At 55.5% G+C, this 18,804-nt stretch overlaps 1 protein-coding gene across 1 annotated transcript; it reads left to right on the top strand.

The window, feature by feature from the left end:
* Window positions 1-201: 201 nt before the first annotated feature.
* Window positions 202-10,857, top strand: RELT (RELT TNF receptor). The gene is given in 12 exon segments (XM_042904866.1): window positions 202-1,914; window positions 1,916-1,976; window positions 3,937-4,005; window positions 5,040-5,114; window positions 5,209-5,375; window positions 5,576-5,655; window positions 6,294-6,551; window positions 7,879-7,959; window positions 8,181-8,262; window positions 8,427-8,684; window positions 9,119-9,317; window positions 9,459-10,857. Coding segments are annotated over 12 exon segments (1,404 nt in total). The 5' UTR covers window positions 202-1,888; the 3' UTR covers window positions 9,507-10,857.
* The last annotated feature ends 7,947 nt before the right edge of the window (window positions 10,858-18,804 follow it).

Below are 18,804 nucleotides of genomic sequence, written 5' to 3'. Positions count from 1 at the left end.
TTCTGTGTGCCAGGCCTTGTGCTGCATGTTTAAGGTGAATTCTCTTAGCCTCACAGCAGCCCTCTGTCTTGATGGGAGCGGGGGTGTCCACAGCCACAGAACCAGTTGAGGAGCAGAGCAAGGCAGACTGATTCTCCCCAAGTTAGCCCAGGGGTTCAGATCCAGTTTCAACTCCCCCCCCCTCCCCCCTCCCGCCTAACCCCAGCCTCTGGGCTCCTTAACGGAGATCCTGGTCTCTGGCCCACCCAGCCTTGACAGAACCTAGGTGCTCTCCTGATCCCTGCCCCCTCCTTCAAACCCATCCCATCCCCAGTTCAGCATATATCTACCCACTTACCAGGGCCCTGGCCCTGTGCTGCGCACTGGGCACACAGGTTGTGGGGAAGGGGCCGGGTAGGTTACATGTGGATGATGACTGTGTAAGGGAAGGTAGCGGTGGGGGGCTTCCAGGAGGAGGTGAGGGGCCTTGAGCTGAGCTCTGAAGGAAGAGTAGGTATTGGCCAGGTGATGGGAAGGGTTTCTGGGTAGGAGAGGCAAGTGTAGGGGAGTGAAAGAAGCTCAGAATGGCTGGGGGAAGGGGCAAGGGCCAGATCCCAGTGTAAGGATGCCTAGGCTGCAGGTGGGGCTGAACTGGAGGCCAAGGGCAAGGACCCTTGGGGATTCAGTGGAGCTTCAGTAGGAGGCCAGATTGAGGTTGGAGAGTAAGTGCAGAGGAGGGCCCCAGGCTGGGGCCTCATGACCCTACAAAGCTTCAGTTCTGGGAAAGGGGAAGCTGTGGAGACCTGGGTGGTGTCACAGCTTCCTCTTTCTCTGAGGCCTCCAGGGCTGCATGTCCCTGGGGCTCTGCTGCCCTGGTTAGTTGGTTTTCTTCCAGGGAATTTCTGGTTCTAATTGTTTGGGCATTTTTGGAGATGGGGGTGGGTTGCATGTTAGGAAGCTTGCTCCCCCTCAACCTGTTTTGTGGAGGCCTCCCGCTCCAGACACTGCTGGGGGAGGGCTTTGTGGTGAATGAGACAGACATCCCTGCCCTTGCTGCTGTCGGGGTGGGGTAGGGGGAGCAGCGCTGAACAAGTAAGCAAACAAATACTTAATTACAAACCTGAGCCAAGGTGCAGAGGGAAAGAAGGGAGTGATGGGGAGGAAATCACAAGACCTTCCTTAGGCTTGTTACCTCATTTAAACCTAATCACGGTCTTGCCCTGGGAGACAAATATCCCCATCTTGCAGATGAAGATACTGAGACCCAGCAAGGTGTAGCAGGGGCTCCGGTCCCACAGGGAGTTGGTGGCAATGGGGACAGGCCCAGGTTAGACTTCTGGGAGGAGCGGCCTCTAGGCTTACTTCCTCCTCTGCCCCTGGGGCCCTGTTGGGTGTTTCTCCTCTGTCTGGAGCACTGGGCCCTGAGAGGAGGCTCCCTGCTGTGGGCCTGGGTCTGCTCAGCCACCTTGACAGCCTTCTTCCAGGAGGCTCTCTGGAGGCCTTGGAAGGTCACTGACTTCCTGGCCTTAGGACTAGGCAGAGAGGTGGGGATGGAGCCTTCACGGACACTCAGCCAGCTGAGGGACTTTGATCCGAACTTGCTTTTCAGTCAAGATTTCAGGACTCCAGGCTTAGAGATGCTGGAGTCCTGGTGGGACAGGGGGTGCCGAGGGGCAGGTCAGAGCGGCAGGTGCTGCCCTGTGTGTACACGGAGGGGGTTCTGGGTGGCCTACCATGGGCCGCCTGACCGGACAGGTTCATCGGGGGCTCAATCTAGCTGAGTGAAGGGGCTGGGAGTGCAGCTGTAAGCAGACTCCGGCAGCCAGACTGGAGTAAGTACCAGTTTGGGGTAATTAGAAGGCACGTAATTAGAAGGCGTCAGGGCGCTAGGCGGCAAGTGTCTGTGAATATGCCTGAGTGGGCCCTTGCTGGCTTTGGACCCCTGGAAGACTTTCCTCCTGGAAGTCTCAAGATCACGGTTCCCCATCGGCCTGGAGGTGAGCAGCTGTACAGCCCCTCACTGTGGGTTCAGGTTACCCAGCAGGTGCCAGTCAGGGCCAGGAGTGGGACTGGGGTCCTCTCCTCTGTGGCTGTTGTGCCTCTTTTCACCCCTGGTCCAGCCCCTGTGGGGTCAGCCTGAGGCCTTGGGCTTGTGGTCAAGTCCGTGGATTAGATCCTATGAAGAAGGATCTTCGTGGGGGGGCAGGGCTTGAGTGGGAGCTCGGCCTGGGCAGGGGAAGGGACACCTTGGGCCAGAAACTGGAAAGGAAGACTTGTGACCAAATTAGAGGAGGGGACAAGTGGGGGAATGGGTCTGAGTATGCTACCTGTTGGGTACAGACAACCAGGGTGTGGCCTTTATGCTGTGGCCCGACCTTCTCCTGTCCTAGGTTTTCCCCTTAGCTGGCCTTGGGCCAAGAGTGACTTGGAGAGTCCCGAGGATGTTGTGCCTGCCGCCCCTCCCCCTCCCTTGTGGTGTAATTCGAACCCCTGGCTGCTGCCACCGAGGTCTGTGTAGGGGGATCAGTTTCCTCTGGCTCCTTTTCCACGTGGGAAGGCCAGGCCACCTGTGCCCCCGAGGGGCTCTCATATGACCTGGGGTTTACGGCAGGCAGCGCTTCTCCCACCAGACTTGGTATCGGGCAGCACGGGGCTCCGGGTAGGGTCCCCTCAATCTGCTGGGGGCCCTGGGCCAGTGGCTTGGCTGCCCCTTGGGGGTCAGAAGCTATATGGCCTGTGGCTGAGGCCTGACAAATCCAGCTTCCTTCACCCTCCTGAGCCGGAAGGCAGGTCTCCTGGAAATAAGTGATGGAACTCTCTTGTTTTGCTACAGTCCCATTTATCTAAACTGAATCCTCCTTCCTGCTCTTCCAACCTGCCTACTGGCTGGAGGCTTTTCTCCAGAGGACCCCATGCTTGGAGCCTGGGTGCTCAGCCTCAGGCCAGCGGCCATCCCATGCGGCGCCCTCACCCTGCCTCATGGTTTGTTGGCACTTCCCGCTGTCTGGCAGGGGGGCATTTCCCTGTTCATCTGTTGACCATTGGTATGGTCAACAGGGATGGGAACTCTCTGAGGATAGGGACAGTGTCTGTCTTCTTCTGTTTCCTGCGCCAAGGGCAATGCCCGACACACAGTGGTAGGTGCCTGAGAGAGAGGACAGAAGGCTGAACACTGGTTGCTATGACAGCAGGAGGTCTGCTCTTGACCCAGAGATGCAGTCACACCTCTCCCAGTGTTGGACATGTCCTTCCACATCCTTCGGTGGAGAAGACTGGCCACTGGGGAGTGGGACTTGTGGTGGGACTGGGACTGTGATGGGGGGCAGTGAGTAGGGAGACATGCAGGCGCTTTGATCCCGGCTGTGAGGGGAAAACGAAATCTCGAGAAGCTTCTGGACAGAGATGCCTTCGTATTTGGCTTTGATGGCTGAGGGAAAGTACCTTCCTTGGAGCAGAAACAGCAAGAGTGAAGGCAGAGAAGCCAAGGGGCCAGGCCCACAGGAGGTCCAAGTGGCAGGAGCCTGGGAGCTGGAAATGAGGTGCAGAGTCTGGGCATGGGGGGATTGCAGGCCCTCTCAGCCCCCACCCCCAGGACTGCTGCTGCACACTTCCTTCCTCCCAGGGCCCCCCTGCCATGTCCCCATGCACATGGCTATTTATGGAAGGGAAAGGAAGCCCTTCCTCCTCCGGGAAGTCCCCCAAGCCTGGCAGAGCCCTCTGTCCCCCTCCTCTGCTGCCCTGGGAGGCCGGCCCCAGACAGGGCACCCCCCATCTCTACCCAGGTTTGTGGGGGAAGGGGGAGGTGCGGTGAGTGTAGGCCAAACCACCCCAGTGTTGCCTGCCCAGCAATACCTTGCAAATTCCCATCCAGTCTTGTCCTGGAAACAGTGCTGGGAGGACAGCAGCTGCCTGCCTTTTCCCATCTCCTGCTGAGCCTTCCCTCCATGTGTGTTGTAGGCTGGTGACTCCTGGGGCCCGAGGATGAAGCTGAGCCTGCCACACTGGCCCCTGTCCTGCCTTTTTGTGGTGAGTTGGGGATGGGACCTGGGAGTACTGAACCCTGCACCCCAGCCCTTCTGAGTTCAGGAACCACACGCTGGCTGCCATGCTAGGGTTGGTTACACACCTCTTCCTTTGCAAATTGAGGCAGTCCAACCCTAGGAAACACCTCCTGGCCTGTGTGGCTCTTGGTGCAGGAGTCCTCCTAGGGCTTGGCAGATGTTGGGAGCCAGGGCTGGGGCCTGGGGAGGGTCCCAGAGCCTCCTGTGTGACATTCCTTCTGCCCTCCAGGGCAGCTGGCTCTATTCTGTGCTTGTTACCCCAAGTTGGGCCAAATTGGAGGACAGGTTTGGAGGGGGGGGGGGGGAAATCTGCCCGCAGCAGGAGGGATTCAGGGCAGATAGTTCATTCCTGGAGTGGGGTGCAGAGGGAGCTGTCAGTGGAATGTGCTGGGGGAGGCCAGTTGAGATCCCTTCCTTGAGGTGTAGCCCGCCCCGTGTGGGTGCAGGAGTGTGAGCTGACCGGCCTTGTGTGGAGAGGTCATGGAGGAAGTTGTCCCAAAGACTCTGCTGAGGGCCCAGAACAGGAAGCACTGGCTGCAGACTTGGCCCCAGGGATGATGAACAGGGCCTGGTTAACAACAGGCCCAGCCGTGGTGGCGGGGCCACAGCCACAGGAAGGGAGACAGAACTTGAGAGAGGAATTCGGAAGCATTTCCTCTTTATCGTCCTGATTAGCTGGAATGGATGTGACTCAGGGACCCAAGGGCTTGAGATCCTGATCTGGCTCCGTCTGGGGTTTTCCAGCACTTTCCAGAAGCCGATGTGGTTTTCTTTCTACCTAGGCAGTGGTGATGCAGCAGGTATGGGACAGGCAGGTTTTACTCGGAACAGGAGGGATTGAGGTTAGAGAAGGTCACTGAAACCTGGGGGCTGGCCCTGTGTGGTCAGTGGTCCCCACTCCTGAGACATTAGGAAGTGGGTGGTGGATAGATGGCCCCAGAGATGCCATATCCCAGCACTTTCTGCTCTCTCAGTGTGTCCTGCCTGCTGTTCTTCCAGCTGCTGCGCTGGCCTCTGGCCACTCCAACATCAAGGACCCTTTGGCGGTGCCCACCTGGGGAGGAGCCCAGCCTGGTGAGCTGCCCTGTCCTGGGAAGACTGTTGAGGGCCAGGGGCGGGTTCCCCAGACCTGGCTCCCGGCTTTGTTCTCATCCTTTCCCTCCCACAGGACCTGGGGCAGGGCACATTATGCAGGTCCTGTCCCCCCGGCACTTTCTCTGCTTCATGGGGCCCTGGCCCATGCCAACCCCACGCTCGCTGCAGCCCTCGAGGGAGGCTGGAGGCCCAGGCAGGCACAGCGACTCGAGACACCCTATGTGGAGACTGCCAGCCTGGGTGAGCCATGGGGTGGGACTTGAGGGCTCATGGCGAGGTGACCAGGACTTTGGGTCCTAGGGTCCCAGCCTCACCCACCCCCTGAGCAGGCCTGTCTTCCCATCTGTGAAATGGGAGGGGTCAGGACCAGTGAGTGTGCCTGGCAGGAGCCTCTCTTAAGGATAGTTTTTAGGCCTTAGTGATGTCTTCTCTCTTTGCAGGTGGTTTGCCACTTCAGGGGTCCCCCTTGTCTCCTGTCAGCCGTGCTCCTGGACACCTCTGGGTACTCGCAGCTGTTATGGTGAGTGACAGATCGGGGGCAGGACTGGTGGGGGTCCGGTGAGCTTGCCTGAGCCCAGGGAAGGGTGCGCAGCCAGAGGGCGTCCGGCAACACGTGTTCAATTGTTCTGCTGGCAGTGTCTGCTCTCCTCGTTTCTGGGTGGCAGGACCCATCCGGCAGGTGGCAGCCATGGCTTGAGGCCGTGAGGAGCTAACACCCTGCCTGTCCCCTGTCCTCTTCCCCTCAAAGAGAGACACATGAAGATGCGTGTGAGCGCACACTCACACATACACGCGCACACACCTCTCGCTTGTTGTTAGTCACTTTCTGAGGAAACTAATTCATCGGCCAGTCGTGGGGGGTGGGATCCGGTGTCCACAGGCCCAGGCATGTGCTTAGGTACTGTGTTCACCCCAGAATGAGGGGTGGACAGGGGGCTGAGGGTCTGGCTGTCCTGAGGTCTGAGGAGGCCTTGCTCAGGCTGATAAGATGGCCAAGAACAAGTAGGGGTGAGTTGGCCTTTGCCTCCCCAGCACGGTGGAGTGGGCAGTAGGCGGCTCTGGACACATTCGTGCCCCCACCCCCCTCCCATTTAACCCAGGCCCTGGGCCTCTCTGCCTCCATCTTTCCTCCATGCCTCCATCCTCTGTGGTGCTCAGAGCGGGGACGACGGGCCCGACGTGGTGTGGAGGTGGCAGCAGGGGCCAGCAGTGCTGGGGATACGCGGCAGCTTGGGAATGGCACGCGGGCAGGTGGCCCTGAGGAGACAGCTGCCCAGTATGCGGTTATTGCCATCGTGCCTGTCTTCTGCCTCATGGGGCTGCTGGGCATCCTGGTGTGCAACCTGCTCAAGCGGAAAGGCTACCACTGCACGGCCCACAAGGAGGTTGGGCCCGGCCCTGGAGGTGGAGGCAGCGGTGAGGCTCAGCCTGGGGTCTTGAGTGGGGAGGCCAGAGGGTAGGGTCTAGCTCAGCCCAGCTCAGCCTGGCGGCTGTGCAAGGGAACCTGTTGGCCTAGAGGGACTGACAGGGAGGGACCTGCAGAGGGCTAACCAGGAGGGCTTCCTGGAGGTGTGCGTGCGGCTGCAGAGGAGACCGTGTGAAGTGACAGAGTAGAAGGAAAGGTGAAGTGGCCTGAGGTGGTGACGGGGGCAGAGCAGAGGGCAAGTGGCTTCAGTGGGATTCTGGTCCTGGGTGAGGCCCTGTCAGGCTGTAGGGATCTGAACTCTTTGGGGACTGCAGTTGTATGTATATGGTTCAAGGGTCGGACTGCCTTCTCAGGTTGACCTCTGACCTGAGTGGCTGGCAGGGCAGCTGTCCTTGGCAGACCCCACGAGGGGCTCAGGTTTCAGCTCCAGGCCATGGTTTGAGTTAGGAGTCCTGGAACCAGAGGGAGAGATGTGTTCCCCCCACCCCCGGGTCCTGGGCCCCTTTTTTCTTCCCTGCACCGTCCCTTGAAGGCCAATAGGGCAGGGCCCCCCCATGCACACACACTACCCACAGAGCCTTGCGGCCAAAGTTAAGATCGAACCGGTGCTTCCCATGCCTGTGCCACAGGCTGCCCGGGACTGGCCAGAGCCCTTCCCAGCTCCTGACGCTGCAGGCTGGCAGGGACAGGAAGTGCACAGGGGCTTTAGGCAGGCAGGAAGATGGCAGCTCAGGCCATTTTGTCTGGGACTGCACTTGTTTTCTCCTAGCCTAGGTTCTCCTTCAGCTGTTGGCTGCTGCCTGGGTGCAAGTCCTAAGAGCTGTTTGCCACTGGCCCAGGATTGATTACGTGGCCTGTTCTCACACTCTTGAGGTTTGGGCCCTGAGGGCCCTCAGTTAGACATATGGACAGGGTGGTGTGTGGGGAAGTGTGATAAGCCCGGCATGACAGAGTGTGCCCGAGAACTGTCCAGGGTTCTGGGCAGGGAGACAGCCCACAGCTACCTGAGGCTGTGCAGGGGAGATGATAGGCCCCAGAAGGGGTGGCCCCCCTCACCCTCCAATTGCAGGGAGCAGTGATAATGAGCTTGCAGAGCCTAAGCTGAGGCCTGGAGTGCCACCACTGCATCAACACCCAGGCTTGCAGCACAACTCACAGGAAGGCCTGCGGTGCCCTCTGCTGCCACATCTTGGCATAGCTGTTAAATCTGGAGTCAAGTCTGGAGCGCCGCCCGCCCCCCCCCCCCCCCCCCCCCCCCGTCCCCCCCAATCAACCCTCCACTCCCCCAGGACCATGGCTGTTGCTTTTCTTCCACAGGGATCAACCCCGCCTACCGGGCTGAGGACGCCAATGAGGACACCATTGGGGTCCTAGTACGCCTGATCACCGAGAAGAAAGGTGAGGGGAGGTCTGACCCCATCCCCATGCCGGGGAGAGGATGGTCTCCTCTCTGCTCCGCCCCTCCCACCGAGACACCTGGGGCCAGCCTGGCCCTCTCTCATCAGTGTGGCTGAGGGGTGGAGGAAAAGGCACGAGGCCTGGGGTGGGGTGGGGTATGGGTGCACGGGGAGCACCCCTTTGTGGCCCAGAGCTGGGTTCTGACCACAGCTGCCCAACAGAGAATGCCGCGGCCCTGGAGGAGCTGCTGAAGGAGTATCACAGCAAACAGCTGGTGCAGACCAGCCACAGGCCCGTACCCAGGTGAGTGGGCAGGTGATCCAAACCCACAGATAATCAGCCTGCTTCCTTGGGGATTCACCACTTGGGTATGTTCCCTTTCATGTTCACGATTCCCCTTTATTACCTCCTGGGACCCGCTGGCGCTGGCCTGCCCTAGTGACCACTTCCCCCTGTGCTCGCTGTAGGCTGCCGCCGGGTCCCCCCAGCATGCCACACGTCTGCCCACATCGCCATCACCTCCACACCGTGCAGGGCCTGGCTTCACTCTCTGGCCCCTGCTGCTCCCGCTGTAGCCAGAAGAAGTGGCCTGAGGTGCTGCTGTCCCCTGAGGCCGCAGCTGCCACTACTCCTACTCCCAGACTCCTGCCCAACCCGGCCAGGGCTCCCAAGGCTGGGGCCAAGGCAGGACGCCAGGGCGAGATCACCATCTTGTCTGTGGGCAGGTGAGGTGGGCATAGATACTGGAGGGTCGGGGAGAGACATTACAGCCAGGGTGGGAGAGACAGGGCCCTATTTGAGCCCTAAACATCCTGCTTGGTGACTGGTCCCTCTCTGGCCTCAGTATGCCTCTCTGGGCAGAAGGAGGGTTGTCAGAGAGAAGTCAGATCTTCCAGCTATGCTGTGTCTCACATGAGCCCTTGGGCGCCAGGGCAGGGTCCTGGCCTCCATCACACCTTGGGCCCCTCAGGCCACAGGAGTGTTTACCTGCAGCGTTGAGAGTGGTTGGGAGCTCATCTGTGGGTGGGAGGGCATAGGAAGGGCTCAGACTCCGATCCATGAAGTTGGTGTGGGATCCTGCGGGTGTTGCCCTTTCTAGACCTGTGGTTCTGTCTTTAATGGAATCATCACACCACCACTCCTCACTCCACCACCACAGGTTCCGAGTGGCCCGAATTCCTGAGCAACGGTCAAGTTCAGCGGCCTCTGAAGTGAAGACTGTCACAGAGGCTGGGCCCTCAGGGGGTGCTCTCCCTGGCTCCCCACAACCTGGCCTCCCCACTGAGCAGCAGGCACTGCTGGGAAGTGGCGGAAGCCATACTAAGTGGCTGAAGCCCCCAGCAGAGAACAAGGCTGAGGTGAGGGCTAGAGGGGAAAGTGTCAGTTGGCACCTGGGCCGACCCTGACTGCAAATAGGGTGGGGGTGGAGGTTCAGGGGGCCCTGGGCAGGGAGTACAGAAGCCCCTGACTCCACTCTGACCCCTCACCTTGTCCCCCAGGAGAACCGCTATGTGGTCCGGCTAAATGAGAGCAACCTGGTCATCTGATGGTCTATCTCATCTGAGAACATGGCAGCCCTGCCCTAGGAGGTTCTGAAGGCTTCCTGGAGGAGGTAGAGCTGCAGCTGGGCGTGTGAGGACCAAGAAGTAATGGCCCAGCAGACAGAACAGCAAAGGCCAAGGCCTGGAGGTGGGAGCGTCCGCCCCAGTGAGAAGGCAGGCCAGCTGGCAGGTGCTGTGTGCAGGAGCAGGTTGAGAGCCCCTCCCCTGTCCCTGCCACCCAGTTTTTTCTCTGAAGGATGCCCTGTGCCCTAGCCTGGCCAGATCCTGGGACCCTGCAGGATCCTCTGTACCACTAAGTGGCAAGGCCTTGGCCTGGTGGGGAGGGGCCCTCTGCCTGGTGCTCCTGGCCCCACACCTTGGTAATTAGCTGCCCTTGCCTCTGTACAGGGCCCTAGTACGGACCTCTCCTGCCTCTTCTAGTGGGCCCAGTAAAGGGAAGGAGCAACAAAAAGCCATGGGCTGGAGACTTGAGTTCCCAGGCTCTAACCATGGGCAAGTCCCTGGCCATCACCTGGTTATAATTCTTCTGACTATGAAGTGGGAAAAGAAAGGCATCTCAGGGCGCAGGGCTTCTCCAGTTACTTGGCAGGTTCTGGCCCGGGTCATGTGAGGGGAGAGCCTGACTCCTTGCCACCCCTCCCATTAGTAGCTTTATCTGGCCCCATTTTTGCGGCTTCTAAGGCCTCTGCCTTCAGGCCCCCATGGGGCGGCCCATCCCTGGCTCTGTCTATAAGAAGGGGCTTAATGCATGTATCTGCTCCCCACCCTGCTGTTTTTATTGAAAATGGTACCACAGTCTTGACCTGGGCAGGGCTGTAGTACAAGGTGCCAGCCTGCATAGCCACCCCAAGATCTCAGGAGCTTTTGGGGAGAGGTGTGGGTGAGGGGCTGGTAAGGTGCCCCTGGCCTCAGTGGTTTGTGTGTCCCTGTGGTGTTGGTGTCTGTCCCCCAGCCTGGGCAGTGCGGGCGACTGCCCAGCCCAGTCCCTATGTCCACTCTGGCTCAGCAACCTGGTTATTTATGTGGGGTCGTGCAGGCATGGGCCCCACTGCCATCCCTGTTTCTCTTATTTATTGAAACTTTGCTGTTGTCCTGTCTTTGTCTCTATTCCCATCCATTTATTGGATAATAAAAGGTGGGAAAGTCGTGTCATGAAGAGCTTCTTTCCCTGTGACTCTTCCCAGGTCATCTGGCCATTCACCAAATAGCTGTGTGTCAGGTACTGTGTGTGGGACAGGCCATCCCTCCCCTCGCAGTGTTGGCTCTGTGGCAGGTAGGCATGGGGACAGCGGGTGAAGTGGGGCTGGAGGAGGCCCCTCACTTCATCAGGTTCTCACTGAAGCCCCTAGAGGTAGTGCTGTCCAATAGATATATATAGTATGTACCAGATATGTAATTTAAAATTTTCTAATAGCCGCATTTTTAAAAGTAAGAAAAAGATAAGCTTAGTATCAATAATGTATTTAAGCCAGTATAACTAAAGTATTTTCATTTCAATATAAAGTCAGTATAAAAATTATGCATGAACCACTAATTTTTTTGTTTTGAAATCTGGTATTTTACACTTAAAGCACATCTTAATAAGAACTAGCATATTCAAGGGCTCAATAGCCACATGCGGCTAGTGGCTCCTATCTTGGACAGCACAGCTCTAGAAGAAGTGGAGCCTGGGAGATGGATGGGGTCAGACCTGTTGGGAGCTGGAGAACGTGGGAAAGGGAAACGTGGTCTGCAGAGAGAGAACAGCATGTGCAAAGGCCCAGGGGAACTACGAGGAACTGGAGAAGCTGGAAGTTGAAGGTGACAGGTGTGGAGACTGGATTGGGTGTGGGCAGAAGACAGCTACACGTGCTCTTGGAAGCCATCAGTCTTCTGCCAGAGATGCCAAGGAACCTCTAAGGCATTTAGGAAGGGGAGCTGGTCAGCTTGCTCTTGGTCACAGCGTGGAGGGTGGAGCAGGAATTCTGCATGGAAACTGTCGCAGCTGTCCAGGCAAGAGGTGGTGGAAGCCAGGGTGTGGGGGGCAGGATCTAAGATTCCTAAGATGGAACTGCTAGGACTTGGTAACAAGATGTGGGTCAACAGATTAGGGCCAGCTGGGTGGGGAAACCGGAGGAGGAGCCCAGGAGACAGCTGTGATACAGCCCCCTGGGCGTCTGGAATGTGAAGGCCTGAAGTGCTCGAGAGACCGACCTGGGCTACAGGAATATTTAGAAGCACTCAAGTAGGCATTTGCACCAGGACTGGACCAGGAAAGAGGGCTCAGGGCAGACTCTTGGGCTGCCCCAGAGGCGCTGCCAAGGAGGTGGGAAGGAGACCAGGGAACTGCAGTGTCCTGCAAGTGAGGGAAGGGGAGTGAGGGGCAGGATGGTCCACAAGGCCAGGTGCTGCCACAGGGTCAGGACTGCAGCAGTCCTTGGTTCGTGGACATGGTGAGAACAGGACGAGGTCTGATTGGATTGAGCTCCCCACAGAAGCCAGATTGTGACAGGCGATACTGGTAGGGACTTGGGCCCCAGGGAGGTAAGGTTTTTAATTCTGGGCTCTCTAGGTATTGGTATATTTTTTAAAGGTGGAAGGAGGGGACACGTTTAAATGCTAATGGGAGAGTCCCAAAGAGGGGCTGAAGAACCGGATACTGATGTTTGGTGGAGTCTGGGGAAGTGTGGAAAGGGACAGCCTGTGGGAGTCCCAGACCTCCTGGATGAAGGCGGCTGGTCAGGATGGGACTCCAGAAGGCCCAGCTCATGTTTGCTCTTGCTGCTCCCCTGAGGCCACAGGTGCCACTACTCCTACTCCCAGACCCCTGCCCAACCCGGCCAGGGCTCCCTAAGGCTGGGGCCACAGCAGGATGGCAAAGTGAGATCACCATCTTGTCTGTGGGCAGAGGCCTTTCTCCTGTGCAGAAGCCATGGACCTGGCCCAGTTAGCACAGAAAACTCCTGCCCAGAGAAGCTGGGCAGACATGCCTTGAGATTTGATCTCTCCCTGCCTCTTTCTTGCCTCTCCAGGGCCCAGGCTTCTCTTTCTGAGGCTTCTGAGGTGTGTAGGAAAGGGAGGGGACTTCCTAGGGCCTAGGAAACAAAGCTTTCCCTGTTCTAGGAGAGAGGAGGGAAAGAGACAGGCTGTACATCAGGAGGAATTTTCTGGAGCACCATGGGTTGCCAAAGTCTAAAACAGGTTGTTCATTGTAGGGGCCTAGTGCATCATCCGTGCTCCCAAGGAAATGTTCCCTTGGACTACCAGGGTCCACTTGGTGTCCCTATTTGCCAACTCTTAGCTGCATGTCAAGATTTGGCTTCTCAAACTTGGCTGTCCCCTGAGCCAACCAACCCCACTTCACCCAGGACTTATGATGACACACCAAGATGATGAGAAAGCAAGAGACGGGGTGGGAGTTGGGTCCCTCCCACTCTCCAGCCTCCTTTCCCAGGGGAAGGCTGGACTGGGGACTCTAAACGCCCTCTTGCTGTGGAGACTGAGGCTGGGTCTGGCTTCCCAGGCCAGGTAAGAGATAACCTTCACCTTGGTGCTGGGCCCTGGGGTAATAAGCACAGCTCTTCTCCAGCACTGCCTGCCAGCCCCCACCCCCCCAACCCCGGCACCCCATTTTTTGCTTGCTGGAAGGTCAAAGTAGGACTCTGGCCTAAATTTCTTCACCTGTCCCTAAAAGGATGGGATGCATTGCTGAGGGATCAGGTACGGGTATATCCAATACCCTTGGCCTTCAGGGCCCCCACCCTCATCTGAAAGTTTTCCTGGCTTGTCCCTCTGAATCTTGGCAGCCCTGGGAGCCAGAGGACAGACTGGGGCGCTGGGCTGAGGGAAGTTCTGAGTCTGACCTTTCCTTATTCCACCCCTCACCCCAAGGACCAAAATTGTGAGTATGGGGCCCAGATCTCCACCTCCCTGTCTGCTCCTGGTCCTCAGCCCTGCCATTGTGACCTGGAACTGAGTCCCTGGAAAATCCCTTTCCTGCTCTGGCGAAACTGCTGTGACACAGCCCAGCAAAGTCTGTGGCCAGAGGTGCCCTCAGCCCCCACACATAAGAGCTTTCCACTGCAAGGGAGGGAGAATGAGTCTCCTGTGAGGTGAGGACAGGAGGGAAACTGGGGAGCATGCTGCAGAGGCACAGGGCATGGGTTGGTAGCAAGGGCTGGAGAGTTAGGAGTATATCCTGAAGTCCAATTACAGCTCTAGTGTGAGCCAGGTCAGTGAGCCTCTTGGGGCCTTAGTTTTTTCTCTAGTTGAGGAGGCTGAAATACTTGACAGGCTATAGGAGCATCAGGATTTGGGGGCCAGGCCCTGGGAGGCAATGGTGGCTACAATGACAAGGGAAAGAAGCCTGGGCCTGGACTAGGGCAGTGGCTTTGCCCAGAGGGAGGAGGAGGCAGAGATTTAGGATGGAAAACGGACAGTTGTTGACCATTTGGGTGGAGACCACATAACCTCCCTCGACTGTCCTTCTGTGACTACAAACCTGTAAGCTCCTTCTTCCCTTGGTTTCCCAGCTGACAAACTCTCCCTTTAAGCAAACACAGACACTGCCTCCTCTGGGGTGGGCAGGGGAATGTGGGGCCTGGCCAAGTGTGAGCTCCGACTCTGAATCTCACGGCTCTGTGACCTTGGCCAAGGTACTTACCCTCCTTGGCTGCTCTGTTTTGAGGGCAGGGTTAATAAATAGGGCTCGCCTCCCATCCTGCTGTGAGGATTTTGAGAACTAGCAAACATAAAGCACAGCGCTGGCCACACGGTGAGCCTTGGAAGATGGCAGCCTTCATCATTTATGACCTCCTGGCCGTGTATCACACACCTCAATTAGTCCAGGTGCTGATGGTCACTTCCCAGACCCCTCAACTGAATCCCAAGGAAGCCCTGCTATGCCTGAGGGGAGATGCAGCATAGTCATTACCTGACTGGTGAAAACAAGGTTAGCATCAGCTTGGGGAACAACCCAGGGGACTCACTGGCCTAAGAGGTGGTGTCTCCCTGCCCCAAGAACCACCAGTCTGGTCACCCCGGACTTTTTTTTTTTTTTTTTTTTTGGAAACTTTTTTTTCTTTTAATAGTTATTGAATGTTCTACAGCTTACAGTAAATATCATAGTTACAAATTCTTGGCTTCAATCTTTCAGAGTGATCACTATCTGATCTTCAAAACAAAATGAAACAAAAACCCAAAAGAATCCAAAACAACAAAACAAAACCAGATTTACACTTCATACACACAAGGCGAGGCCACGGGGCTTTCCAATCTTTACACTCCAGGCTGTGTTTTGAAAACACTGATAAGTTCTTTGATCAAACTACTTGGAAGACACCGGTCAAAGGTTTATTATTATTATTTTAAATGCTTTTCTTTTTAAAATGTGAGTTCCAATAAAATTTAAAAATTAGATTCCAACCTGTAGATTAAAATGAATTAAAAAATACAAAATCATATACAATGCTCTCACAGGGATGTTACATGCCACGAGAACAGGTTTCTCTGTCATGTGATATGATATAGGGATGCAATGCCTTTAGTCAGGAGATAGACCCTTGGGCCTTTAAAGGTCATTATAGACAACTCCAAGTTGCTAGAGGCCTGGCCTTACCTCCCCTTGGGGTAAGGAGGAGCTTGAGTCCCACCATAGATCCACACGATCTGGCTGACTTGAGAAGGTGGTCTGTGGGTAATCCCACTCTTTTCCTGACTCACAGGCATGAGGAGGAAGGCTAGAGCCTTGAGATGCTGGTCTTGCTGGGGTCAGGCCCAAAGAGGATTTCACCCATTTGACTCCTATGGGCTGGTACTTATCTGCAAAGCTGTTCTATAGGTTCTCTTCAGGAAGGAGAGTACCCACTCTGCCAGGAGCTGCAATGGGTCCAGGGCCTCACCGCCACAGCATGAATGCCCAGGGACTATGGATGCAGCCGCAGGGAAGCAAGAGCTCTAGTTACCCTTTCTGGTTTTGTGGCAGCCAGTCCCAACTCCTGTGTTCCTCACTTGGCCACTGGGTTGGACTCAACAGCATGCAAGATAGAAAATAACCATTGGAGAAACTGAGGGAACAGGGCCCAAGTCTGGCTCAGGCAAAGTTGGCTATGGAATGTTGAAGCTGGCCTGCCAGGCAGGAATTGTGAAGGCTGGGCCCTGGAACCATGTAATACATAACTTCAGAAACAAGTTTTCTAGGAGAAGGGAACACAGGTAAAGGACAAACCCTGCAGCCAACCTGGCATGCCCATGGAAACTTGATCTCTGAGGCTCAGGAATGGAATTCAATGTTAGCCTGGTTGAGTTTCCTCTGCTGTTGGGCTGGGCCTGGATTCCCCTGGGGCTGTGCCCCTCCTACCTGCTCACTCCACTGCCTAACCTGCCCCTCTCTGGACTCTGGAGCTTGGCAAGCAGCTGGGGACCGCACACTCTGTAGTGATGTGGTAGAACAGAGGGTGGAAAAACAGGGCTTCCATTTATCTTCACTCAAATGCAACTAAGAAATGCCATGGTGATACCTAAATGATTAATCCAGCCAGAGTGCTATAACCAAGACCACACAAAGACCAAGACCCATGTCCTCCAGGCCTTCCTTCTCTGGCCATGAGGCAGACCCAAGGAATTGGGTATGCAGGGCTCCGGGCTTGGCTCAGCCAGGGCCTCACTGGGGCTCTTGGCTAAATCTTGTCTACACAAGGACGCCAGAACTTGGTGACTAAGGGCCTGCCTGCGTTTTATGCTCCATGTGATTCATTTCTGAATGCCACTCAGAACAGAGTAAGCCCCTCCAAAGGAGCATTCCTAGCTGAGATTGGTAAACCTCAAACTTGGAACTATACAGTGTCTCTCTTGGTCCTGGTTCTCACCCATGGGAAAAGCAAGCCCAGGGATTGAAGGCATGTGCTTTTGGCCATTCAAGGCTACATCAGGTCCCATGGGAGTGTCGACTCACTGCGTTTGGACAGTGGGCAGGCCCTCCAGGGTCAGAAAGCAAGGGGTATGCAGGCTTCCCTGGGACACGGGTCTTTCAATGGACAGAAACCTGGGGGCTGCCCTTGAATGTGTCTTCAGCTCTCGGCATCATGACCCCAAAGTGTTATGTTCAGGTTAGGCCTTCTGTTGCCAATTTTCATCCTCCTGGTGCTGTCAGGGTCCTCGGGGCCCCTCATAAAAAATCTCAATTGGGAAGACTGAGCTCCCCAGGTCTTTTGGAGTCTTCCTCTGTTTGGAACAGACAGGTAGCAGCCCACCCCTTCTTAATGCCTGCCACTGAGATCCAGCAGGTGCCAGCAGAAAGAGCAGAGGATTTGAAGAGTTCAAATCTCAGCTCTTTCTCTTAACTGTATGACTTTTGGCAAATCTCTTCAGCCATTTTTTTTTTTTTTTTTAAAGTAAGCTCTAGGCCCAGCATAGGGCTTGAACTCACAACCGAGATCAAGAGTCACATGCTCTACCAACTGAGCCAGCCACATGCCCCAAGTCTCCTAAGCCTTTTAAGACTTAAGTTTTTTCCATCTATAAAATGAGGATTTGGCAATCAATGAATGTCAAAGCACTTTGTACATTAAAAAAACATGTGGATAGGTTTGTGTGTCCTTGTTCGATATTTAGATAAGGGGATATACACTTTAGGGTCATTGCCAAGAGAGAAGAGCCACAGCAACTGTCCCGTCTCATGAGGAAAAAAATGTTTTCACAAGTGGCAGGAAAGTTATGTTTCAGGCTCTCACCACTGGGGGGCACTCCAGACTCCAGATTCCTGGGCCCCAGGCTAATGAGGAAAGGGAGTCAGGTACAAGTTGGGGAAGCCAAGAGGGTTGGCTGGTGACTAAAACCACCTGTACCCCTAACCCTGGCCACCAAGCTTGTGGTACTGGGGGCAGGCACTGGAGTGGAGGTGTCTGCATGCTGGTGCCAGCACTGTAGCTCACTATGTCATGTGGGCACACTCCTTGTCCTCTCTGGCTTGCTGGCCTTCCTAACAATGACAGGGCCCTTCCAGCTCTGACCTTCTGTCCAGCTTTACCAATGGGCCACCCAGTATCTTTAGATGCCTCCCAAAAGATGCCTATGATCCTGCCACGAATGTTCATTCTGCCAGAGGCACACTACTACTACCCCTGCTCTCCTGGACTTGTTCCCTTTGCGATGACTCCCCAAGCTTGGCCAGGCTTGTGGATCTCCGTCAAAGCAAGAGGGGGAGGCCAGCAGAACTGGGGCTCCACCATGCACACTGAAAAGAGGGTGCTGGACTTGGGGCTCTTCCAGACCACAGCCTTTCTGTACCTTGTTTTCGCCTTGGGGCCTGTCTTTGATCTGGAATTACATACTAGGGCAAAGAAAGGGTGCAGAGCATAGATGCTTTAGCCCTCAAGCCTGTATGTGCAGTCAGACTGGAGGGAAAGCAGACAAACTGGGATTCAAGTGGCTCTGCCACTTATGAGCAAATCACTTTGCTTTCCCAAGTCTCAGTTTCCTCATGGATCAAACAGGAGGAATAATCTATTTCACAGGGTTAAGCCACATGATGGATGTGAAATTGCTTTGTGAACTGTGAGGTACTAGATGTTAGTTTTTCCTTACTGGCATAGGAAGAACAAAAGCAACAGGGCCATTCCTAGGTCTCCTCCTTTTTACTTCCTCTCTGTGGTTCTACCCAGCCCACCTAGAGGTAGCAGGGTACATGGAAACCTATTAGGATACTAGCTAGCATTCTGCTCACCTTGGCAAGCTCCCTTTTCTTCTACAACCAGTTTCCTCATTTGTTAGATGGGTGTAATAACTCTGACCCCGTCTCTCTCTCTCTCAGGGCCAGTAAATTAAAGGCTGTGAAGTGCTCTGAAATCTATGAAGCACCTGACAAATGCAAAGGTTTCCTATTATTATCATTAGTATTATTTTGGCATTTTCCACACACATATGACATAATCTAGAACAACCTTCACCCACCCTTACAAAACCAGAGAGTAGGAGGAGGTATCTGCAAAAAATGGATTAACACTGGAAAACTTTGTTGTTTTAAAATGAAACCCCATCAGCACTCTAGAACAGACCATTTAGAATAGCTAGGTTTCTCCTTACTGGTCCTGCAGTTCCCTGGAAAGCCAAGAAGGTGGGTCCCCCAACTCCTGGCTCTGGGTTGGATGCTGATGGGCTTTGCCCTCCTGGGAATGCCAGACAACCTCTGAGGTCCTTCTGGCTCAAGAGTTTCCTGATTTCTTCCTCCTTTAAGGGAGACATGGGAGGTAGGGGTAAGGGTATGTCCAAGTGCATGTGAATTTAAAATGAAAAGGGTTGTTTAAAA

The sequence above is a fragment of the Panthera leo genome, chromosome D1 (assembly GCF_018350215.1).
Source record: "Panthera leo isolate Ple1 chromosome D1, P.leo_Ple1_pat1.1, whole genome shotgun sequence".
In the NCBI taxonomy this organism is placed as follows: Eukaryota; Metazoa; Chordata; class Mammalia; order Carnivora; family Felidae; genus Panthera; species Panthera leo.
The sequence above is the reverse complement of the archived record's forward strand: the minus strand, read 5'-3'. Positions and strand labels throughout refer to the sequence as shown.